Raw genomic sequence first — 26,794 nt, forward strand, 5'->3', positions numbered from 1 at the left:
ACTTTAGACTCAGATGTTTTCCTTAGACCCTGCAGTCAATACATAGAAAATGCAAGTATGAATTAATCACTGCATGGTCAATATCAAAAAGCTACTGTACAATACAATTCAGGCAGGACAGGAACCTCAGACTATGGCAAAAATTATGAGTCATGTGGATTAGACGCTTAAGGGTGGCAAAAATCAAGATAGAAAGGTGAGCCCAAATTTAGATGACAACTGGGGAAGACAGCTACACAGCAAAGGTTACCCAGAAAATGCCTGTGCCATTTTAAACTGCAACAAGAGATACTCCCAGTATAAAGACAAGCAATAATCTGTGCTGGCATTGGTCTCTGTCAGTCAGTATTTACAAAAAATACCCCACAAGAGTTGCCACTGTCTCAGAGATTTGTCAGAGAGGTTAGCAGAGCAATTCCTATTTTCACCCAGACCTCTCTCCTTTGAGAGTCAGCCAGCTGACTGAAAACCAGCAATAGAATCAGAAGTTTCTGAGCAATTTATTAACTAGTAGGAGCAAGTACCAAATGTTACAAATTTGATAATCATTGATTTAGAAGGTACTTTGCCTGTAAAGGACCTCAAAGTAGGTTAAAAAAAAGTTCTTCAAATATTGTAATTCACATCTTGTGATGCTGGGGAGTGCTTTTCAAGTATGTTATGCGCTCAACCATTCCACCAGTCTTCACGTGCTCACACTACAAAGTAATACTCAATCCACTGCTATAAACAAAACCTGGACAGGGCAATGCAAGAGGACATTGTGTAGGCACCCTAGTTCCCAGTTTTCTGGTAAGTCCCCATCCGCATTAATGATTCCCAACTGTTAATTCCTTAGCCTTCCCACTCTTGGAATCCCTTATGACTTACATTTTCTCATCTCAGCAACTTCTTGTTTACATACATTGCTGCAGCTCAACTGCAGAGACCATAGGAAGAAATTTGCTTGTGAAGGAACTGCAACTTGTTTTTGAAGTTACAGCCTTTCTACTGATGGTGCTCCTCTGCCATTTCAGAATAAGCAAATGAGGTTTTCTTACTGAGAGGAGGCAAAACAAACACCACAGGAAAGCAATAAAGAACCATGGGGCAGGCTTCCAGTGGGTTAATAACTGTTCTGTATCTTCAGCTTTTCAATACTAGGGATTCGGAGTTACCTGACAAGCAGTTGGGTTTTGTCCCTAGCAAGCTGGGCTGATAGAAGGAACACACTCTTTTGGGTTCCCACACAAAGATAATTCCCAAGATTTGACTGAGCACCAATGAGACAAGTGTCTCGCAGTATAACAGATGTGGCCCTTCACAGTGAGAGCAGCAAAAAGCAAGGCAGTGTATTGAACACTGCAGTACCTGACTGGAAGACGTATCTGGCTAAACCTTGCATTAACTCTGCTGGCCAGGTAGGTGGTGCCGACTCCCCCGTTTCTCTCTTTAGTCGAAATGTCAGCTCAAAGCCAAAGCCACTTGGTCCATCTGTTCCTGTAAACCTGGAGGAAACGAAAAATAAAAAAAGTCATGACATACGTGTAACCAGAGCAGGCTTCAAGATTAGGACCATGGAAAAAGGACGAATGTTCTCCTCATAGAAAAGAGAAGTTTAGAAATTATCTTATTTAGGTCTACTGTAGCTCGAATGGCATAACATTGTTAGGTTAGCTGATGTAATACAACTTCAAAGATAATTATCATAGCAGTGTTTTCAATCAGAATAATGCAGCCTTGGAACCATGACTTCTTTCCTGGGACCAGTGGGATTTTCAGCAACCTGAATTTATTTTTAAAACGTCATTGTAAGTTTTGCACTGATAGCTAAATGGGAATACCAAAGAAAGTGCGTAACAGAAAATGTTATTCCACCCTTGTGAATTCAAATTTCTACACATTGAGAAGTGGGATGCAACTAAAGTACTGGGTAGTAGGTTTCTGGGTTGAAACAGCTGAATATTTTGATGTATAGCACAGAATTTCTGCTTTGCAGATGGTCAGCAGGGGAGAGGGAAACAAGAAGATACAGGAAGAAAGTTAATAACCTCTCACACAATGCACTAATTCTTATTTTGCTTCAACATATGCCTGCACTTATTCTCCTTGCATATCTAAGAGGATGACAGTGGAATAGCATTGAATATGACAACTACTGTTAAAGAAGCAGTAGTTTGGCAGTTTCCTCATTCGACAGAGATAAGTGCCAGTTTATTTGGTTTGGTCAGATAGGGTCTACCCAAGGAGAATAAAGTCATAAAAGTATCAAGGCTGTAAGAAAAAGGAGTAAATAAGGGATACTACATACTACTCTTGCCTTCAACAAAACTAGTCCTTGAGAATCCTTTTTTCTTATCTTTATACATACAGGAAATTTCCTGTTCCAAGTCCCCAACAGCTAAAAATGCCACATTTGCCTGTGGAAAATGAGAAACCTCCTAGACAAATATGTAAACTTGCAAATTTGAAAGAAGCTGGGGACACCTGTGTCCTTTTCACCACTGTCATCACATCCCTTACTCATTTGCTGTGGCTGTTCCACAAAGGCAAAGGAAAAAAGGAAGGATAAAAAGACACTTTACAGAAGCTTCCATAAACTAATATTGTTCTGTAAGTTCAAATGTCCAACACCTGCAGCTACTGGCAAATTCTCTGGAGAAACTTTGCAAACGTCTTGGATGCTAGTAGCACATACGAAGGATACAATGTACAAAGCATTAATGTACTACTACTAAAAACAGTCAAACAGAGCAGTCAGGAAAGTAATTAGAGCACTTTCCATTTGAAAAACACAGCTCACCAGCAGCACGGTGACCAGCTCCAAGTGTTGGAAGGATTGTCCTGTTAGTAAGGAATCTGAAGCAGAAATGCTTTACAGTGACCCTGCCTTATGGCACGTGTTAAAACTGGTTGGACTTAAGCATTGATGCAACTCCTTCATCATGCAATGTAACTTTATTTGAGGATTCTTCAAGGAAAGTTTGCTTGCAGTAGACTTTCAAATTATGTAATGAAAGTAGTTAAGAAATGTACCCAAGGACAGAACTACACTATGGGACAGCCCAAAGAGAGAACAATGGCAATTATAATACAGCAGTCAAAAAATGCCTCAGCTTTACAGTAAGACAATGATCTGACATAGAGCATGTGCAGGAAGGAAACCTCAGAATTAGTATTTTGTAGCTGTGCACGGTCTCAGGTACATAAACTGAAAGTTGCAACACAGCACTAAGTTTCTGTGCTAACAGATCTGTGTATTTCACATAAGTTGGTTTATGCTTTGGTTCTGCTGAGCCCTGCAGTTTGGAGTGAAAGTTTCTTTTAAACACCCAATAAATGCTAAGAAGGGGAGGGAAATAATATTTGAAATCTGTGATTGAGAACAAGAGAGTAGGTATTGAAAGTCAGTCAGACATTGGCAATAAACAGGAGTAAACAATACAGCAAATAAAGGCTTTATTTCATTAGTGTGAAAATACACAAAGCATGTCTGCTTCTGTTTCTCTCCATATTATCTTCAACAAACACTGATGAGAATTATATACTACAGAAGCAAATTCTCCATGAATAGAGCAGAAAACACATTTCAGAATGGTCAACTGGTGGACATAAAATCTCTTTCAGGTAACAAGTGTACCTTTAAGCAGCAAGTCAAATAATGACATTTGGCTCTTAAACAAAACAAGAGCTTACTGAATAACCAGGCAGCCAGGGAGCAGAATCTGGATGTGCAGTAAAACCTGTACTCTGCAATCAGCATGCAGGTCTACCAAAGAGACTGATACAGGATGGTGATAGACTCACAAATGCAAAGTTGTACTTTGTACGTTCAGCACCCCTGTAGTGTTTTAGTAGTTTCACATACCAGTTAGCAAAGGAAAAACAGAAATATTTCTTAAGGGAGAAAAAAAAACACTTCAAAGTGGGGAGTTTTCAAGGACTGATGCCAGAGAAAAGCATACACCAGAAACTGAAAGACGTTATGAATGGGTCAATTTTAGGAAAGATCAAAGGTAACAAAAAGCCTTCAAGCTGATCTTTCAGTCAAAATTTTTGGAAAGTAAGATGGCTCCCTATTGAATTTCCTCCTTTCAAGGCCGTTCTGAAACAACACAGCTTTACTTCTAATATGCATTGAGCTAGAGTTTAACATTTTGGGTTTTTTTCAACTCCACAGATATCCCTGCTTCCAGAAATAACTGCTTAAAAGACGACCGCACATACTTTATATTGATCCCTATGCAAGTTACTGAGTAACAGAAGTGTTCAGGTGAGTATCAACAAAATTTAAAGCAAGATGAGCATTTAGGAGAACACTGCTGGTCAGCAACATATCAGTAGTTGCAAAGCAGTAAAACTGACAGGTAATATTACTTACATGAGTTTTTTCGTATGTTAATGAAAGAAACTCTAAACCAGAGAAGAACTACTAGAAAATAAATAGAATAAAAGATAAAGAAACAAGCAGTAGGTGACTTCCCTTCTAAGATTTAAAAAAATCTCCAAAGAATCCAAATATGTATTTTCTAAAAAAAAAAAAAACACTCAAAAAATGCAGCAGCACACAATGCTTATAATTCTCAAATTCTTAACAGTTAAATCTTAGAAAAAACTATTTCCTTATAAGACACTAGTATTTAAAGATTAGACTTAAAATGGTTTTGAGTAATTTTGAGAGTCACAGGTTGCTGAAATAGACTGAGTTGTTACAATGAAAATTTAAATACATTCAATTCACCTGTATTGTGCAGCTTCTCCCAGGTCTATAGTGTCTTTGATCTATTTAATTTTAGGTTGGTAATTTGTTTTTGGAGAAACTGTGACACGTGGCTTTTAATGCTTGAGATTATTTAAGAAATCCTTTATGTTTAAGTCAGACAAGTCTTTATAGGAAGAAATGTTAATAATCAGAATGTGATTAGGATAGTAATTTTCAGTTAACATTTTTGCCAAATCTTTTGCTTTTATTCTTCAAAAAAAGTCTTGTATTTGAAAGTAAGTTGAATATAGTTTCAACAGCTACCACAAAATTTCGCTCAGTGAGCAACGGACCATAATCCAGGACCAGAGCTCCTGGCCAAAGTCTGGAGGATGTACATGACAATGGAGGCAGACATGAGCTTCAGGAACTAAATAAACCCTTGCCACATGTCTCTGACCCTTGGTCTAACAAAAATCACAGAGAATAATCCAGTAGCCACGTTATACAGCCTGGATTCTCTTACAGAACTAGGGAGTGAGTGCTTACACTGGCCCCAATTCCAAAATTTGTGAGGATAAGTGCATTGAGAATGCATTAGTCCACTTGTGGAGAGGAGATTAACAGCCACGGCCAATAAACACGTGGGAAATAACTTTGCCCAGTAAGAAGCCCAAGACCTCCAGACACACATACCATACGAATGGAAGACCAAGAAAATGGCTTTTCAGCCCCCACAAGGATAAAGAAAGCCCTTCCTTATATCTGGGCTGTAAACTGCTGCTCATTCCCCCTATTAATTGTGTCCATTTTTGTTAAAGGCCTTACCAACAACACAAAAGATGCACCTATCATAATCAAGAAACCTACACATGATCAGGGAGCTAATAAGTGAGATTTGGCATAAACAAGTTAATTTATACCAAGATGTTTCACTACTTCCCTGTGGAAACACTGGATTCCCATGTCAGCCTCCTCCTGCAGGGTACGTCCCCACTGCTTAGGGGTTATCTTAGGAGGCTGCTGAGGAACTGGACAAAACAAGAATCACAGGCTTGTAGATGTTCAACCTCATGCTCCTTCCCACAAGTTCCCAATTTTCAACAAACTTCAAGAAAAGTCAATCACCTTCAGCCAGCCACAGTCAACCAACAAGCTAAAAAAAAAAAAGGTAGTTCCAGAAGAGACAGACTGAAAAAGCACCATTTCCACAGAAAATTGGGTGGAGGGGTGAGGATAGCCCACAGATGGAAGAAGTCCTGCTAAAGCACACAGAAGCCAGGTTTGCTCATGCCCTCTCCTACCGACTCCCCCAAGTTCACTGCTTCCTGCACCTGTACTAACTTGTTCCCTTTCAAGCGGGCAGCAAAGCCTCCTCAACAGGTTATGCTGACCTCAACTCCTGTGTCAACTGCAGAGGTAACACATTTTTCTTACACACTTTTAGTTCTACAGAAGCAAGATTCTGGCACTATTGGGGGTTGGTTTTTTTTTGTTGCGCAAGTGAGGTGGGGACTGGGGGGTGGTTTTGGGGTAGGGTTTTTTGGTTGTGCTTTGGTTGTTTGCTTTGCTGGTTTTGTTTTTTTTTTTTTAAATCTGAAGGTGATTAATTCAGACTACAGCCTATTTAGAAGAAAGGCTTTGGAGCTCAGTTCAGCATCTCAACACTAAAGTGCTTTGCAGGTCATTTCTTCAGCAAAACAACTACAATACAGCAGTTCAAAAGTGCCTCAGCTTTACAGTAAGACAGTGATCTGAAATGAAGCATGTGCAGAAAGGAAACCTCAGAATTAGTATTTTGTAGCTGTGCATGGCCCCAGGTACATAAACTGAAAGCTGCAACACAGCACTAAGTTTCTGTGCTAACAGATCTGTGTATTTCACATAAGTTGGTTTATGCTTTGGTTCTGCTGAGCCCTGCAGTTTTGAGTGAAAGTTTCTTTTAAACATCCCTAAAATGCTAAGAAGGAAACAAAATACATCCATATTTTGCCCCAAAACTAAAGATACTAAGTATATGGAGACAGCATAGATTGTATTACACCCACCACTGCTTTGCCCCCTCCAACACAAAGGCACATCGCCTTTATAACCAATCCCATGGCAAAGCAGTCATTCAAGTTTTCACAAAAACAAACACTGATGAAGAAATTCCTGGCTTGCTGCATGCCCACATGGCACACATCAGATAGTTTTATATTATGACTACAGCAGTAATGGAAGGCTCTGGTGTCTGCCAAGTCAAATCCAACCCTATATTTAATATTAAAACCTTATTTTGTCGCATGAACAAAAATAAACCTTTTGAAAGCCAAGGTCATATATTACATGCCATTCTTTGGGTTAAAGCTCCCTTTATCTGTTCAGCAAATCAGCTCAGCAGAACAGACCACATTGCAGCACTAAGCATACCCTGAAGGACCCTGGCTTGTTCCTTTAATGAGGTAAGAGTTTCACTGATCACGATATTTAGTTCCAGCAAAAGAATCCAAAGAAATAGAGGCCCCTTTATTTACAGAGCCATGTGGCTGGGCCCCCCAAGCCCCCTGCCACCCCATGCTCTGCCAGGCCCTCTCCTGAAGCCACACACAGAGAACTGAAAAGCTGCTCCCCTCCACAGCAAAGTACCCAGGGCGTTTTTCACATCAAATAACCCAGCTTAAGAGGATCAAAAGCCAAACTAGCCCTTTGCTTTAAAAGTAGCTCTGAAAACCAGAGGCTTTTCAGTTTAAATCAAAGCTATTTGCCAAAGCATTTTCATTCTCACTTTTGCAAGGAATGAGAAAGTTTGCTTCACTGCAGTGCAAAATGGCTGTATTTCTGAAATTCTGTTTTTGAAAGCTACACAGCTCTGGACAAGGAGCAGAGTGTATGAGGTGTTTATTTTTTGAGAGTTTAAGAGTATGTGTATATAAATATATTAGGTGAACCAATCCCTGAAAATGGGAATTCATGCAGGGAAATGCTGGCCCTACACCACGATTATTTCAGCCAGGGAACAAGAAGAAAGCTCTTTCAGGGTATTTGGGATAGTTAGGACTGCACTTTCAGAAGTCACAGCTCCACTCCCAGTAGCTCCAGGGAGATAAAACAGGTCTCTTCTGGGAAGCCAGGGCAGGCTCACAGTAGTCTGGACTGACTGGTCCCAGCTTCAGCCTTCAGCTCCATCAACCACTACTTTTGTGAAGCCACTTAAGATGCCTTTTGCTTCAACTCCCTAATTGCATTTCCCCACATCTACAAAGACAAAGCTTCCTGCTCTGCTGCTGGTGAGCTGCTCTGATACCATTTTGAAGACTGCAGAAATACAGTATCACTATATTTCTAAGCCTGGCATCAGGAGGAGCTGCTGTTAATTTCCATCAGAAAGCAGTTTTAATTCTATCCCCCATGTCCATTCTCACACCCAAAAAACTCACAGTAACTGCCAGCCCATAGCTTTTGGTACTCCAGATCAGCCTATCAGGACATTTTATAAATTTGAGAAGGTGGTTAATCCAAGCTGATGGGCAGCGCCCATCATTCTGCTTGATCAGACCAAAGTATTTGAAGGCCCAACGCTCACTAGTGTTTTAAGTCTGCATAGCTAGTAACCATCCCAGAAGATTTTTCTATTAGCAACACAGAGACCTGTTGTAGCAAAAAGCATCAGGTCATTAAGTACCAATGATTGAGCAAATCAAGTCATGTAATATAATTACCTTTTCACTGCTCACGTCACCTTACAAACAAGCCACACAAGCAGTGGTCTCCTGTCTAAAACCCAAGGAGAAGACCTCAGCAGCCTCTTAACAGCCATTAACATCTTAGTTATCTCCATCTCCTGGGAAGGACATCTGGCAAGAGCTGATGTGCCCCAAATAAGATTATGCAGAGTCAGTTTTCTGAATTCAAGCTCTGGGTGCATTACACAATGTTCTCCCACCATAAGCAAGTGACACTCAGATTCCAGAGCTTGGGGGGGGATGGGGATACACAATAGAAAGAGGGAAGGGAGGGGTGAGGGGGTGGGTCGGGAAGAAGTGACACTACCTAGTGCTTCCAGCATTTTGCCTAACAGGAATATTATTTTTTTTTAGTACAGCTGTCAAACAACATAAAAGTCTCATACAAGAGCCCTGATGGTATGCTGGGACACTCCTGTGAAGCAACTTCAGAAGAAGATAGGCACAGCAACCTCCCTACATGAAAGGCTTAAAAAGTGTCCAGGAAAATTATTTCAGCCAAAATCTACCTGCTCACTCACATATTCTCCTGGGTTGTCTCCTGGCATTGAAAAAAGCAACAATTTTAAAGAAAACCCCATAAAAATATCAGAGAGAAGCAGGGGGTGGTTATCTGGACATCAGATGGTTATCTCTTCAGACAGGAAATTCCAGGAGCTCTCACCACCCCAAACCTGCAAGCAGAGCCTTAATGGATTCATTTCTAACTTGGTTCAAGAATAAGTTTCACACCTAAGCAGTGCAATTACAAATGCAAAAAGAACACATGCTCAAAGATCTCTGTTCATATAAAATTAAGGTCAGAAAGCAAGTGACACACACATGGTGCTCGAGAAATCAGTCTATGGCTATGACCGAAGCTGTCGCTTAGAGCTTGCTCTTGCAGTACATTACATCAAATGTGTAAGCCATCAACCAAATGCAAAATCTTTCTAAGAACAGCAACTTAAATTGTTGTTAGAGAATTTTTCCAATATCTAAATCCAGACAGCTGCAGAGGCACTCGCTCTACAGTTATTTGGAGGTGGGTTTCTCAGCTTTCCAAAACTTGAGATAGACCTGAGTAAAAATTGTGAATCTATTTGTGCTGGCCAGTATGAAAATGCAACTGTGCTTCATTAAGCTACCATTCAGAGAGTGAACTGCTGTTAATGGGGCAGAAGGGGAAGAGGAGACTCCAATTTAAGTTTCGCTCACACATACACAACCTGAATTGCACACACTTTACTATTCAGCTTCTTCAGAACTCAGCTGGTGACGATCTTGCCCCTGAAGTCTGGAGATTCATAGTTTAGGTTTTGTTTTTTTTAAATTGTTTCTGTAAATAATGGATGTTGATTCAACGGATAAATGATTTTTCCTCTAAACCTTCAGACTACAGAATCAAGTCAACCGTACTCCTAACTCTGCAGACACAACTGTCTCATGACAGAGAGTCACTTGAACTACTGATAACACAGTTTCCAGCAGCTTTAGACACAAACAGCATGGGAATTGTTTTGTGCATTTTGTAGACCTGACATACTGGCCACTTTTTACACACCTAAATCAGTCAGGCATGTGAGAAGCACTTGGCACCTCAGCACCACTAAAATGTGTCCACACCACAGTCACCTACAACACACAAGGAAAGGCTGGGCACTGCGTTTGTTCAGCCTTACCAAAAGAAGGCTAAAAGGAGGGGGGGAATCTTATTGCTCAACTACCTATTGGTAGAGCAAAGGGAGGACAGAGCCAGACCTTTCTCAGAGATGCACAGCAAAATGACAAAAGTAGATTCTAGTTATGTGTATCTGGAAATCTTTTTCACATGACAGTCATCAAGCCCTGGAACAGGATCCAGCGAGGCTGTGGAAGTTGGCCTTCTGAGTAGGCATCAACCAGAAACTTTCAGAGGTCCCTTTCAGCCCAAGTGATCCTATGAAGCATCACAGCCAAGAACACAGGTATGAACTTATACTACAGGTACTCTGTGTCCAAACCCAAGTTGGCAGGACCCACAGCTGGTAATTCACAAACATGAGTTAAACTCATTTAGACAGAAGTAGTTACTATACTCCGCTCCTGTCCAGCCCCATGGGAAACAGCTCCTGAGCTATGCTCTCTCCAGCCTAGCATGCTAAAGTAAACCACCATCAGTTTTCAGGTCATTTTAATGTGCTGGGCTGCAAGTTAAGGCAGTTTAGGAGTTGCTTCTTGGAGGTTCAGTTGTCCATGCCATGAAAGTAGTAGCATCTGGAAGAAGGATAGGATCCCATTTAGCTGCTGGAGGTTAATTACTTTGAGCTCTAGAGGCTTGGAAGCATTGCTGTCTCATTCTGGAGAGCACCAAGATACAGTCATACATGTATGGATAATACACATAGAATAAGGGCAAAAGGCTGTAACGGCCCTGTTGATGCCAAAGGGATCTATCTGCTTCATCATTAATACTGAGTCAAGAAACCGCACAACACTTCTGAAGTCCTAAAACAGCATCAGGGTGACCTAAGTTTGAATCTCATCTGTTACAAACTTCCCATCCTCCTCAAGAAGTTACTTAGGAATTTACTTCTTAGATGTAAAATAATGATATTTCCCTGCTTCAAAGAGTAATGTGGCACACTCATCATATAGGAAATGCTTATATACTCCATCTATCGAGGTCACAAAAGCTGGGAAATTAACTCCACATTCTGCACAGCATGGACAAATAACTGAACATGGGAAATGACTAAAACAACAAAATATGAAACAGAAGGTTGCATGGGATGTGTCAGTCTCTACTGCAGCAAAATCTGTCCACGCAAGGACAGTTTACTTTTTATTTTCTCTGTTTTATGGTGTATGGATGTAGCAATACCAGTAGGTGATGGTTTGATCTCTCATTAGTCATAACTAAACCGACAAGAACAAACCATTCCATCTTCATGATTCCCAAAACAGGTATTAAAAAACCTACATGAAATCAAGTGACTAGAGAACTGGCCATGATTTTCAGCTTGAGGGCTCACATGTTTCTCCACAGAGCCACCCAGGCCTCCCACCTCACAGCCAGCAGAATCCATCCCAACCCAGCTGATGGGTCTCTGAGGACAGGTTCTCAATGACCACCTGCAGCACACTGCAAGCACAGTGAGCACTGCAAGCAGGGCTGCGCTTCTTGGCGCCACAGGGAAAGTGCAGACAGTCTCACTGCAATTGCTCGGGAAGTTGCAGCAGAGTTGCATCATCTTAATGCCCACTGAAAGGCTCTGGAAAGAACAGCCAGGAGTACAATAAGGATTTACTGTTGCATTCACAGAACAAGGGGCAGGGAATAGTGAAAAAGAGAACTTGCCAAGATCTGTACTTTAACATTTTACTGAAGCTGTCTATTCATGCTGCACTTTAGAGCTACTCATCCTTCACTTCTACAAGGTCCAGCAGATCAGCGCTCTCATTTGACCAGAGCTGGAGGTGATTCCGCAAACAAAGCACACTGTCACTGCGCTATACAGTGCACTAGGGAAGACCACCTTTCATCTGCACACAGATCCCATTTCATATCGGGACTGAATCCTTGGCTCTGATACACTGATCTTCGCATAGCCTGCAGGGAATGGTAATACATCTCCAAAACTTCACCCAAGGGCTCAGCTGCAACCTCATCAGGCAAGAGAACATAACCAAAGGGCCAGTTCAAGAAAGCATGGCTAGGAAGGACAGTATTGCTGTGCTGGGAAAAGGGCACCGACTTCTCTTGCAGTGTCTGCTGGCTCCTGCCTAGCTCTGACTGTGGAAAGTTCTGCAGCTGCTGGGAGGAACCTATTCGCATAACAAAAGCAGCTTTCAAAAGCAGTATGGGAGGGTGGAAAGAAAAAGAGAAAACCCCAGAGCTAGAAGCTAAGTGACAGCTACAGTTAGTTTTTTCAGCATTGCCTGAAGTTTCAGGCAAGGATCAGGGCTCCAGTATGTTACATAGAACATAAACGTGTCTTCCATTACTTCCCTGCTGGCTAAAAAACATATGTTACAAAAAAATCATGCAAGAAACAACTAAAGTAAAGCACACCCTCAAGCACATTTTTAGGATGCTCATACAATTAAGTTCTCAGCTGTACAATAAATGAGCTTGAGGCATATAAGGTATTTTTGGAGCTTTTAGAAGCCTGACCTTCAATGGATTTCAAACAGGGTTTAGGCAGTCAAATATGTTTGCTGGATCTGGGATTCAATCCCTGATCTTTCACTTCCTTAGATGTGGAAATAAAGACAACACTTCCTTACTTGCTAAGCTGTTACATAGTCTAATTTCATTGCAAAGGGTACACTCAAAAACTTACAGATGAGCACCTTAAGAGATCTTAAGCAATTAAACAGGCAGGGAAAAGCCCTTGGAGTTCAAGCTGTAATTCCAGGGAAAAGAAAAAAGCACCAAACTGCTGGTGAAAGACTCCCAAAAGGGAAACATGAGACAGCTGCGATGAAAAGTCTACTACATATATTTATTTTAAATCTGCCTTTAAGTGCTAAGCTTCTCCTACAGGACTATCATTCCTTTGAAGCACTGGAAACTTTCAGAGGTAGGAATCATAGGCTGATATTTTTGATCTATAGAAATAAACACCTGGCTTGTCAATGTTACACTGCCTCCATCCATTTAAGACAAAATCCGAAAGGATAAAATAAATCTTGGCCTCTTTAAATCAAACAAAGGAAGAAAGACAGCATCATTCCCCTCCTTTATTTCAGTAGGTCCAGGCTTGCCCCTAAAGATTTTAATGGTGGCAAAATAGTTTTGTCTCTCCACCAACCACTTCAGTTATGGAAACTGCAAAATGGCTCAGCTTCTCTTACAAACAGAAGTTGGGAGAGACCTGTCAACTTACAGCATATTTCAGTACTGCTTTTTAGTACAGTAAGCACAAACATGCTCCTCTCATTCCTGATCACTTTAGGAGGAATAATCTACCCAGTAAAACACGGAGTTCAGCATACAGCTCATCACAGCCACTCTGTTACAGAAATCCCCCATCTACCTCTGAACACTAAATTCTTTGCTTTTCTGCTTAATGTTACTCTTCTGGGTAAAAAAGAATTCAAGGCCCAGAGACATATTATTTTTGCGTAATAAAGTTATACATATGGATTCAACTTAGCTAGGAAATGTCAACTTAAGGCTTGTCTTCATGAGGAAATTTACTGTAACTAGCCTACCAGTATAATTATATTGCTGTAGTTCTACTGGTAAAATTCCCCTGTTGAGCATTATTCGTAACAACAGCTGCCTTTATGGTTTATTTTTGTCAACCATGCCAAAAAAGGCCCCTGCTCCAGAAAGGCCACAACAATTCACAGGGGAGGAGGGGAAGGAATTATGCCAGTGCAACTGGAGTGGTAGAAAGAATAACAGTATAGAAATGGCAGTATTCCTCTATACTAATGATTTGTTACCAAAAAAAAAATAAATAAGAAATGCTGTGAGAAAACTATACTGTACATCAGATATCACAGCAGGTAAGGTATGTACCACTTTTATGCCACATTTCATAGCTTTAGTAAAGTTCCCCAAGTGAGACACTGCTATGCATCAGCCCCTCCATGTGCATCTTTTTGTTCTCGCCTTCTCCCCAGCTGCACACTCTTTCCCCCATTCCCTTACAGGAGTGATGCTTCCCAGCCCAGCAACTGTCCCGGGCCCCTTGGACAGAGCACTGACCCTCCAAAACAATTGGGTGTTAAAAGACTAGCCCCTCTGGTTTACAGTTTGCATCTCAGGGACAAGGGACAGCTGAAAAGCAAACAGCACTCTTTGCAAAAGAGATTTTAAAACAATTGTCCTTCACTTCAGCAGTGCAAGAATGCTAAGCTAAACAAAACAATGAGCCATCTGTGCACTCTTCCCTTGTCTCTATCCTCTAGGCTTAAATCAGAGCTCCCCAAGAATGGCAGAATCCCCCTTTGCTTCTGCCCGCCCTGTTTAAATCCTGCAAAAAAAGTTTTCTGGCCTTTTTTTTTTTTCCTTTTTCTTCTTGTTTTTAAGAGCCCTTGCAAAATCTTCCTTTAAACCTCAGCCCTTTGTCAGGTGGTATTCCACCTACCCAGCTTTGTCAAGTGATCAAAAAATGCCTTCTACCAGACTATCCATTCCTTGTTTACCATCCCTGGAGGCAGAGTGGCACTCAGGAGCCCTGGCTGCCCCTTTGTCCAAGGAAGGGAATATCATCTGAATGGGAGACCACCAAAGATTTGCAGCCCTCCTTTGTTAGCCTGGTGTCACTGCCTACTGGGACTTGATTCAAAATTGAGATGACAGTTAGGTAATTGCCATGGAGTTTCCAGCTTACGAGAGAAAAATATCAATAGCTCAACTTTTCAAATAAATTTGGTAATTTGTGGTTGCCAATTGTAGAAACACAGCCTACTCTAGTGTTGTCTCCAAGCTGCATGCTCAAATATCAAGTTATCTTGTTGGAGCAGGATGATGTGGAACTTAAAACCATCACAACAGTTAACCCAGCAATGTTTTTAAATTCAGAAGCAAAGAATTCTGAATCCCTATATCATGATTTAAAGCAGACAGGATGTGAGGGATGAACCATTAACTGATCCTGATTTGGAATTGTTTACCGATAGTAGTAGATTTGTATGAGACGGAAGATGGATGGCCAGATAGGCAGTGGTTCCCACTGCACAGGTGGTAAAGGCTGAGGCTCTACCCATCAATACATCACCAAGTATGCATTTGGGATAGTCCATGCACATGGGGCTATCTGGAAGGAAAGAGGACTGTTGTTGGCCCAAGGATCACCTATTAAATACATGAAAGAAATTCTTAATAATGCATTGCAAAGCACATCAATTTAGACAAACTGCAGGAAACGTGGGTAATCAATTGGCTGATAAAACTGCAGAGGAGGTGGCTGAACAAAGCATCCTTGCTTCAGTGCCAGTAAAATAGGTACAGCTGCCAATTTTGAAGCCAAATCATAGTGAGGCAGATCAACAATTGGCATTGCTGTTAAAAGCAGCCATAAACAGAGAGGGCTAGAGGGCTAGTTAATAATCCCCACAAAACAAGTTATTGTTCCGTCACAACTAATGACCGGGATTGTAGAAAAGAGACATGAAGAAACACATTGGGGTAGCGAGGCCATGATCTCTAGTCTTCAAAATTTATTGTGTAGGAATGACTGGAATAGTAAAGTTTGTAATAGCAAAGTGTCCCATTTGTTTAAAAAGAATCCTGTGAACAGGAAAAGACCACCCCCAGGATCACTAAGCGGGAAATTCACTTGGAGGCTACTAACAAGTTGATTTTCCTGAACTACCAGGACAAAATGGGTATAGGTGTACCTTGGTATTGATTGATACCTTCTCGGGATGACCGGAAGTTTTCCCGTCACACTAACAAAGAGGAGTAACTAAGGTATCACTCACAGAAATAATACCAAGGTTCAAGGTACCAATAGGAATATACTCTGATCAGGGTCCACATTTTGTAGATCAGAATTAGGCAATTTAGGTGAAACTTGCAGAAAAAAAATCACTCTGAAAAATACGACTTAAATAAATGAGACTTATAAGAAAATTAATAAATCTCAACGAGGGGGAAGGTTACAGAAGAGTTAAGGTTTAATCTTAAGAACTTAAAAGTAGTCATGCAACCTAGGATTGAACAGTTAGTGTTAAGATACCTTGATTGTTTGAAACTAATCTTTGTATGCTTGTAAGCAATAAATTCAGGTTCTAACAAAGAGGTACCCCTGGAGGATGAAGGAAAATTGGCCCAAGGCCAGCAATTCCAGGCCAAAAAAAGAGTAAGAGACTGAGATGACCTAGTTTAAGACCATATATGAGGACTACAAAGGAGAACTCTAGTCAGCTGAATAGAGGAGTGCATGAGTTTGCAGACTCTCAAGACCACTGAAGACCCTGGCTCTGGACAACAGGGCATGTGTGAGTGGGAGGGAGAATATTATAATTAGTATTGGGTAATCTCATTAATATGTATGTATTTTCTGGGACATTTGTTTAATATGTATACATGTACTGCATAAAAAGAGCTACCTGAGAGAAGGATGCTATCCACATTAGGTGGAGCGATCCCCCACGCAGCCAGCACCACAATAAATAACACCTGCTCCTTAATACTACATTGGCATTACAGAGCTTTATTCCCAGATTTCAGTGACTGTTTCTGGTGACCCAGCTGGGACCTTGCCTCTGAGCCTCATTGACTCCATGAACAACCAGTCTCCAGCCAGCACCAAGGAATTTCTCAGGGAGAGTCTCGATCATGGACTGTTTGGGGCTCAGGGCAAGATCCCTGCGTGAATACCTTTAAGGCATTATTTTTTTCTGGTTCTGGTTATTCAGGTATGAAGACTGTTAAGGAGTTGTATTCCCAGATTTCGGTGACACTAGTACTAGTCAGGAAGGCTTGTGCCCAATGCTGAATCTGTGTTAACAAAAAAAAGGGGATTAGGTATGAATAACAGCATTCAGATGCATCTCTTCAAACATTCATTTTGTTACTATCATTATTCCAGGCAGCAAAGGGATAAAAAAAAAAAAAAAAAGACAAGCCTCCTTTGATCTCACAGCCAGAATGGCCACACAGCACAAAAAATGCTTTTACCTTCATGTCCCACTGGAAAAAAAACCAACAACATTATCTTTTAATTTTTGCTTTTTAGAACATCCCCAAACAGACCTTTATCACGTAAAACAATCTTTCACTAGAAGACCCAGCTTTGATCCCCAGTCACTCCTCTTCCCAGCAGGCTGAACTCGCCGGGAGAGCAGAGCCTCCAAGCTCTCCCACATCATTCAGCACTAACCCAGCTGGGAGATGACAGTAAGGAAGCCCTGTCTCAGGCCAGCTCTCCTCCCATAAGCCAAGGTCATGAGTCCTGCTGACAAAAAGAAATCATCCAGTTTGAACACTATGCCCCTTCCCCTGCATGGCAGCAAGAGGCTCATCTTACCGGGATGCAAGTGCAGATGCACTACTAAAAAGAAGCAGGGCTTGCCTTTGGTAATGCTCAGTTATAAACCCACTTCCAATCTTTTTCCTTTTTTTCTTATTGAAAACAGTCCTTCTTGTAAATTCAACTACCGTGCTTTAACATTGAACAAATTTCCTTCAACGCTTAAAATTTCCAAATCTAGCACAGTTCAAGCATGCTCTTGTCCCACAACCTCTGCATTCAAACACAGACAGACCACAGCACGAAGTGGACTTCTCTCTGTAGGTGGCCTACATCTTTCACATTGTTAATGATGCTAACTACCTCCAACAAATGACATTTGGAAGCCAAGTGCACTCTGCCTGGGAGGAGGGGGAAAAAAGATTTCCCCATGGTGACCATAGATAGCTTCAAGGGAGGTCTGCCCCCAGCAGAGAAACACAAGTCTTAGTTCTGGTGCACTGCATGAGTCGTTGGAGGGACACCATCAACAGAGCATGTAAATAGGCATGACGCTTGATTTAACTGGTTTTTCACCTGGGAAATAAGAGAATCAAACCTTACATGATCAGATCACACTTGTGCGTGTGCTTCTTTAAAATGTCCCCACAATTTCTGAACTCATTGGTCAAATTCAATCAAGTACTTCAAAGAAAGTTGTCCCCTGTCCTGGTTTCAGCTGGGGTAAGGTTAATTTTCTTCTTAGTAGCTAGTGCAGGGTTGTGTTTTAGATTTGATGTGAGAAGGATGTTGATAACACACTGACGTTCTTAGCTGTTGCTAGGTAATGTTTATACTAAGTCAAGGACTTTTTAGTTTCTCAGGCCCTGCCAGCAAGAAGGCTGGAGAGGCACAAGAAATTGGGAGGGGATACAGCTAGGACAGCTGACCTGAACTAGCCATAGAGGTATTCCATACCATAGCACATTGTGCTCAGAACGCTCAGTATATAAACCCAGAGGGGGAGGTTTGCTAGGGCTTGCTGATCACTGCTCAGGGACTGGCTGAGCATTGGTCAGCGGGTGGCAAGCAATTGTGTTGTACATCACTTGTTTTCTTTTCTCTCTTCCCTTTGGATTTTGTTCATCTCCTCTTCTCCTTTTTATTCTAACTATTATTAGGTTTATTTTATTTAAATTATTAAATTGTTCTTATCTCAACCCTCAAGTTTTACATTCCTTCCCAATTCTCCTCCCTATCCCTCTGGGTGTTGAGGGGGAGTGAGCAAGCAGCTGTGTGGTACCAGCTGAAATTAAACCATGACATCCCAAAACGCCACATTTCTACAAAGCAGGCAGAAACAAACAGCCAGACAGAAGAGAAGGATCTACAGGCACTCCCCAGTAAGCAAGTTTCACTAAAAGCACAACTGTATTTCTAGACATCAGAGAATCCACACTGGTGAGACTCGTTAAAAGTACCCTCATTTTGGGGAAAGCTCAGCTTAATTCCTATCTTTAGAGACATGAAAAAAAAAAATCCAACCACAAGACAAATCCATTAAAACCCAGATCTTATTGCCCCCCTGCAGCTAAACTACTTATTTCAACTCTGATGGATACTCAAATAAGCTATGATTAAAAGGACATACCTTTTGTCACGTAACTCCCTACTTCTGTGGCCTCTCCCTTCCCACTCTGCCACGAATATGCTTCTCCCCTCTCCCTCAGAAAAAACACCAACTGGAGAAATAAGCATTGCATTTGAGGTCAATCTTTGATAGACAAACAAGAGACCTAGGAAGAAAAAGAAGTTCAGAGTATGGTGTCCATCTTGGACTCTCCCTCCTCCAAGGTCTAGCTCTTGTACCTCCTTCCCAAACTGATGCTTACCAATGTCCTCTTCCGTGTCACTCCCTTTAGCTGGGGCAGATGTTTTGCCACCAGCAACATTTCTTCAATGCACTGGCTAAAGTTCAGTTCCCACAGATGAAACATGGCAACACGAAGGAAGTTATGGATACCTGGAACAAGCTCCTCAGGGTGACCGTAAATCCCCAGAATTTCACTGTTCTTCTCGTGGCTGTTACCTACAACCAACCCATCAAAGTCACACCTCACAAAAGTCTGACCCAGGAACAGATCCACTATTTCCTGATCCTCAGCTTGAAGATATGTCCCCAAATTTCAGCCTCACTTCCCTCTTCCATGTCTGAAGTAGCTACCACACAGCCAGCCCTGACACAGCAGGTGTCCTTTAACTTCAGAGCTAATAGCCTAGTGAAGCAAAATTAGGATGAGGAAGGGAGGGTTTGCATTTAAGAAAATTCCCAGGTTCCTCTGTGTCTGAAGTATGCCTCAACAGCACACTTGAAAGAAACTGGATACCATGAAAGGTGGAAGAAAACCTTGGGTTTTAAATAATTTTCCTTGAATTCTAGGCTCAACTCCCAAACTGAATTGATTTGATCTTTCATCTTTCCAAGGCAGACATGCTGAACTCTACAAAACCTTACCTGAAATATGCATCCACAACAACCATCACCCCTCTCTAATTTACTATCTTCCCCAAAGCCCCTTATTTTATTGCATTTTCATGAAAACAAAGAGGGGCAGAGTCAGTCTCCACCATTTTAAAAGCATTCAACGTCACCTTGGAGTTGGGTGTAATATTTCAGCGGTGCTTTAAGCATGTGGTTTATAAAGCACTTAGGGACCCATTAAATACCAAAATTTAAGGCTAAAGGCTGGCAAGCCGAGGGCAGTGAACTTTCAGATTTATGAAAGGCTACAAAACTAAGAGGCCACTGAAGTGACAGCTGTCAGCACCACTCCATCCTACATTCATGCAGGCTCAAAGGAGAAGCCAGCACGCACTCAAAAGAAAGAGAACACTGGTTCCAACTTTGAGGCTATTTTCTAAATACTCTTTTCAAACTCCTTTCATACTTGGAAAAAGCCTTCCAGAAAACATCCACCCCTCTGCAAGCCCTGTGTTTGTTACCTGATCTAGTTTTGCGCTCCTTTTTCTTCCTCCCAGCTCTAACAAGCATCCTTGCCCTTTTACAAGTTAAGGTCATTCAGAGGATCTATACAAGCAAGCAGAACACAAGCTGGACTGGAGATCTTGAAAGCCTCACGCTTACCCTCACCTTTAATAGGGAGGCACCACCCACAGAGACAACACGTTATCCCGGCATGCACTGCTCCCTCCTGATCCAAATGGTAAGTAGCACAAATCAAAAGGACCGCAGCAAGTTGGAACCTGTTGTCTCCGCGGGTGGTACCCTGCATCTGTATTAGAGATGAAGGCAGCTGTAATCTCTTCGGTTTTATGCAAATGGCATGCTGGCTTTGCCTCCTGGCTAGCTGCCAGAGGAAGGGAAAAAAACCCAAAAAACCCAACACACCACAAAACCCACCACCCTTGTCAATATGAAGTTTGTGTATATCAGGAAACCCAATTATTGGAATTTACATAAAAAGCTAAACATCAAAACACAGTTAGCTTGTTTCTTTTCAGGATGTGGGAAGGCCACAAATAAAAATCTTATCTTTTAACCTACCCATAATTTAAGCTTTGCTTTCTATTGTGTCTCTGAATTACAGCCTTGTGATTTTAATACAAATAAGACCATTCAAGGGTTTCAGAAATTCTATCACATCATGGTCCTCATTTTCCATGCCCTTTTTAAACTGTTAACAAAAAGGGTGAAAACTCTACAGGAACAGTTAACTGGAGATTCAGCCTTGGCTTTACAGTGAACTGGAGATGGAAATCAGTCTGGTGAAAACACACATTGCTTCCTACAGCTCCCTGGACAGCCCTGCAGCTCCCTGTGCCAGCACAGTCCAAGGCTGGAGCACGCCGTGGTACTGCAGTAGCTGAAGCTGGCATTGCTGCTGATGGAGCCCAAGCCCAGCTACACTTGCTGATGCTGCCTTCCTCAGGCATCCGTTCTCCACGCAGGTAGAAGTCACCAGCGTGTCTGGACACTGCAGGAAGTATCAGGTGCCTGTGCCTTGGCCCTGCTGATGGTCTGGCAGCAGAGCACGAATCTGCAGTTGCCAGCTAAGGCACTACACCTTGTGCAGATGCACAGGGACATGTTCCTTGCTGCTGACATTGCTGTGGGGAAGTAGCTGCCAGCAAAGGCTGAAGAAGGGTGCAGGACCTGTTTCCTCTCCCGCAACTGCACCAGCCAGATGCTCCCTGCCAGTATGCTACACATGCACTCGTCACTGCAGTGCAGAATCTCTTCAGAAAGCCAGAACAGTCCAAAAAAAGGCTTTACTCTAACCCTGCTGAATAGATTCAAGAAGTTACACATTGGTTTTGATTTTAAAGTAGATAAAATTAAAAATGGAGCATAACTTGTAAAAATGTCTCGGAAAAGTTTCTGCTGCTACTTAAGTTGTGCAACATGCTCGACTGCAGAGACTTATTTCCATGCAAGCAGCTTGGCATGAAATCCCACTGAAAGGCCTGCGGTTCCCTAACGCTGTCATGACGTCATGATTTAGGATTTTTTAAGAGCGATCAGCCCAGCACAGCTGGTGTCATGGTTGCCATTATACCATGAAACACTGAGTGGTTTTAAGTGAAAAAGGTTTCCCTGCTTGAAATTCTTAGATTTCTTCCATCTTATTCTGTGGACTCTTAAAGCCAGACCAGTTCTGTAAGCAGAGTATAGCTGATATTTAAGCAGAGCAGGAAATAGTGCTGCTTTAACCGAAAATAAATCTGTCAACAAGGAGGCACAGGGAGAGCTCCACTTCAGACTTTTCAGGTTCTTATTAAAAAATATAAATTAAAGTCAACATTTTCACATTACTTGCTACATCTGTTTGCTATTCTATTATAAATAAAAATACAGGGGCCTCCAGTTCAGCATTATTTCACTCAAAAAAAATATCAAAAAATGTTTTTCTTTTAATACTGCATTACAACTGGTCTAGATTGTACTGTATTACTAGAAAAGGTCCACAAGAAATAAGTTATACATTACCCGAAGTCAAGGTGGGAGATTAATAAGACCTTTGGCAGTGTACTATCCTTCCCCGTCTAAAGGATGAAGGACAGCAAGGTTATGGAAGCACATTCCTACTGTAGGAACCTTGCTGACTGTCATAAGCAGATCCAGCTCTGCACTCATTACAGAAAGAGTTGGGAAACCAAAAACTTCACAAACTCACTCCTAATCTCCAGAAGCCAGGGCAGTTTAGCAGATTTCAGTGCCACACCAGCTTTAAAGGAAATCTTCCAAAGATTTAAATAATTCCCCTATCACCCCGTGCTCCTGCCAACCATCCCACAACATGCTTTACCTGGGACAGCAGAATCCCAAAGTCCTTCAAGCAAAGAGACCAATACCCATTTTCTTAAACAAAAGCTTTATTAAATTCCCTCCCAGAAAACAAGGGGCTCCTGAGCACACAGGAAAACCATTACATTCCTGCAGCATGCAGCCAGTGCTGGTCTAGTGATGTGTCATTCATAAGGCAGTCATGTTTCAAGAGCAGTTAGCAAACAGCAACTGCCATTGGGAGCAAGAATTACTGGTGAGTGCTCAGCACCTTTGAAATCTTCTTTCTGCCTGTGTCCAGTGCTCATCTGCCAGGTGGTAACTTTGGGCTCAATGTTTAAGGTTTTGACAGCTTTACCACATGTGTAATTGTATATTAAGACTTTTTGCCACAAAAACAGAGCCAGCCTTCTCGACAGCACGTGTAGCATTAAGTTTTGTAGCTCCAAGAATGAGGCCAAAATAAAGGTGACTGACTGCAGACAGCTGAACATCTCAGGGTGAGTGACAAAGAGACACCCCACCATGGAGCTAGGAACACTGTTCCAGTCATACAGAGAGAAGGAAAACACACATGTATACCGAGGGCATGGAGGTCACTTTGATGGATCTGAGCAGGCCTGTGCTCAAGAGGTTCCAGCAAACATCCCCAAAGCAGCACAGCAGCAAGAGCTCGCTATTTGCTTGCAGTGTCCAGCCGCAGCAGCCTCCAGCAGCACGGTGCCAGGGCCAGCCAAGACACACCAGCTCTCTAGGCCTCCTTCCCTGCTCACATACACACACAGGGCACTCAGGGACTTCAGACCTCCCAGAGCATGGTGCAGGCTTTGGTCCTGCTTCACTCAATAGGCCTTGGAAATTGCCTGCAGCCTAGAGCTAGAGATGGGGGTTTAATTCCTGTGCCCTGCAACCAGCAAAAGGCATATTCCATTATCTCAATCCAAATTTCCAGACCAAATCATATGACAATACGAAGAGTTAGGAGGTCTCAAACCAGAAAGATATTTCAAGTTGTGACATTCCACCTGTGTGATACTTTCACTCCTGTAGTGGAAAGCTTAGGGGTGGAGAACAACAAGTTTTTGGTCTAGCAGACAGGTTTTTAGGAGTGAGAAGACAGAGCATGTGCGAGGGCCAAGGAGGCTGTCTCCTTGCATAATTTGCTTCTTCATTCATAAAAACACATCACCCTTCATGTCTTCAGCTAAGAACCTCACGTCCACTCCCTGCTCTCACTGGAAACCATCAGGAGAGAGTGTAAGCAAATAGAAGACTCTCACCATGGGAAAACCTCATACTGACAAGTCACCACAGAAAGGAAGTCAGCACAGAACTTACTCCCTCCAAAATTAATCCCATCAAAACAAGGTGGGCAAACACACATCACTTAATCTCGGCAACCTCCGATTTTCAGTGGCAGAGATTAAACACCATGATCTGAGAACAAAGGCACCACCGCAAAGACCAGCATATCCATGGTAGGGTCTCTTGCGGAAGCGAGGAAAGGAAGCCTTCAACTTCATTTCTTCCACTTGCCTTACCTTTCCTCTGCCCCAGCAAATAATGACTGGAATTTGTTGTTAGCGCATGTGCTAGACCTGTTAGATGCTGCTGCTGCTTACCTAATCTAATACAAAATGCCTGCTAAAGACCATCTATACCAAGAAGCTAAGATAATAATTTAATTACTGGAGAAAAGACAGTAAAATAATTAGAATTTCATCCTTCTGTTATACAAACTGGCACTTTATACAGCAGTCACCGGGGTGGTAGTCTGCTGACAGTTACACTGCTGTGCCAGCAATAGGAAAAATGCCCTTATAGCAGTTTTCCAGAGGAAGGCATTTAACATGCACAGGGAGGGGTCAGGATTTAAGTGTATGACCATAACAGACTACCAAGAGTGAAAAACACAAGATACTCAGTTAAAAAAAATAATCCTAACCAGTTAAGAGAAACTAAAAAAAGGAGAAAACCACTCAACACTGACACGGAAATATATTGCATTCAGAGCTTGCAGAGGGGAACATAGTAATTCTTCCACATCCAAGAACAGGCATACATCACCCCTTGTGAGACCAGGGCTATGGTATTCTCAGCAGAAAACCAGCTGTTCAAATAATATGAACAGCAGGACAAGGTTTTACCCATGCTCCCCCAAAATGCAACACAAAACACAACACAGCAACAGAACTTAAATGACACTTACTCATGTACTCTGTTGTCTCCATACAAGTCGCTTAACCCAAAGCTGACGTAGTGCCAGTGCTCAGGAACATTAAGCGCTGGGTTTCCCAGGTTTCTGTACATGCTAACATAGTCCAGAGGGTCAGGTCCTCCCAACCTGCATTACAAACAGAAAAATTATTAGCTAAGTTAGTTTATTCAAGACAAATGGGATGTCTCCACAGGTGTTACAAGGGCCTGTACAAAGACCTGTTTTAAAACATAGCTAGTGACAAAAATTAGATTACCATGTTCAAGTTACTTCTAAAAAAACAAATTTAAAAAAATTTATGAGAAAGGTTGGGTTAAGTCCAGAAAGCTTCAAGCACTGTAAGGCAAAACGCATGTGTGCAACATACTATCATGTTTTTAATGTTAAAGCATAAAAACCTCTGGAAAAGCACATTAAACCTTCCACAAAACACAAAGAAAATTGGAAAATTGTACCAGTAAAAGAGCAATAGCTATATCTGCACTGTAAGCTCTTAATTCAGTCCAGAGTCACATACCTCAATCAAAATAAAACACCAATGCTATTCCTCAAAGCAGAATTTGAGATGACTAAGTTTTAAGGAGAGTAATCTATACTTCTGAACATAGACATGACAGTTAAAACAGTGGAGGAGAAAAACATTGATTCAGAAAAATTAGTACCAGAACTTGTAAAATATACTACCTGCATTAATCTAGAATGAGTAAAAAGCATCATTGCACCCTCTGCTTCAACATTAGAACAAGTTCCTTAAAGGAATATTACTTGTAAGCCAATGCAGCACAGCCAGCCTATGTTAAGCAGCAATCACAAAAACGTGCAGCCACCCTTCCCATTACAAGGCACAAGGAAACGAAGCTGGTGTGCCATCAGAGAACAGCACACTTCTGCCACTCGCCATCCTGTCTGCCCACACAAAGGCAGGTCGTTGCTCACTGGTTAGCCCTGTCGATCATAGAACACCTACCACAAGCATTTACAGAATAGCTTGAGCGAGCAGTTTAACTGCTTCCTGCCGCCAATTGACTTTTTCAAGTAAAATACTCTCAACTGCTCCAAACAAGAAAATCCAAACTAAGACAACCCTGTTCACTCACACCACTTATTACACACCAATTCCCTACATCTGCATTGTCTGTTCAGACCCTGACTCCAACATCTGCAGGTTGCCCAGAGGCAGATGTTAGAGTCGGGGTCTGACTAGCCCGGAGGGTTTATGTATCATCATTACACTTGCCACAACTGCTGCACAAAAAGCACTTGAGCACCTCAGTTTTGTTCCTTGGTTAAAGTACCACTGCTCTTACATCAAACACTGGCAGGCTTGGCAAGAAATACTTTCTTAGCATCTAGCCTGCTCATCAGACTCTTGTGGCACCCTCCAATACCACTGCTCCATGCCTACTGGAAGTGTTTGTGCTTCACATGTGGAGATCCATACTTTGTGTTACCAAGGAAGTTCTGGGATGATCAAACACCAGAGCTTAATTGCAATTATCCCACTGAAGGCCAGCACCCTTCTCAGAGTCCCATCTAGCAGTACAGAGCAAAAAATGCTCACAAGCATTTTGATTCTAAGGTATGAGTGTAACCAGGCTGCTGGTAGTAAAGTCAGAGTTACACCCACCGGCTTCAGAAAACAGGCAATCTGTGCATAAAAGGTTTAACCCTGAGCTAGCACAATTACCCCTAGATCACATTTTCTTGAAGTTCGTTTAGGAGAGACCCTTAAGACGACAGGGTTTTTCAGGGCTGGGGTATTGCAGAACAGAGGTGCTGAAAAGTCACTTTGCAATTCTGCACCGGCCTCACTACAGAGCTACAGCACCTGAACACCTCCTCCACAAGAGACTCTCCAGAGAAACAGTCACCATGGCTGGACAGATGGATCCAGCCCTAGCTGGCAGCTCATCGGCCTGGCAAGAGGCCAGCCAGAACCCAGTCAAGTCAACACTTGTAAAATAGTCCTTTCCACAGGGTGAGCTCTGAGGA

General features: G+C 42.1%; 1 protein-coding gene across 5 annotated transcripts in view; it reads right to left on the minus strand.

Moving 5' to 3' along the window:
• Positions 1-26,794, minus strand: part of SUFU (SUFU negative regulator of hedgehog signaling) — a 96,157-nt gene that overhangs the window by 63,165 nt on the left and 6,198 nt on the right. For all 5 annotated transcript variants that reach the window (XM_040606102.1, XM_040606098.1, XM_040606097.1 and 2 more), the window contains 2 exons: positions 24,794-24,928; positions 1,351-1,487 (listed from right to left, as the gene is read on the minus strand). In XM_040606102.1, coding sequence (XP_040462036.1) covers positions 1,351-1,487; positions 24,794-24,894 — 238 coding nt within the window. In that variant the 5' untranslated portion in view covers positions 24,895-24,928. The remainder of the gene's footprint in view (positions 1-1,350; positions 1,488-24,793; positions 24,929-26,794) is intronic.

Source organism: Falco naumanni, chromosome 9, assembly GCF_017639655.2.
Source record: "Falco naumanni isolate bFalNau1 chromosome 9, bFalNau1.pat, whole genome shotgun sequence".
NCBI classification, from domain to species: Eukaryota; Metazoa; Chordata; class Aves; order Falconiformes; family Falconidae; genus Falco; species Falco naumanni.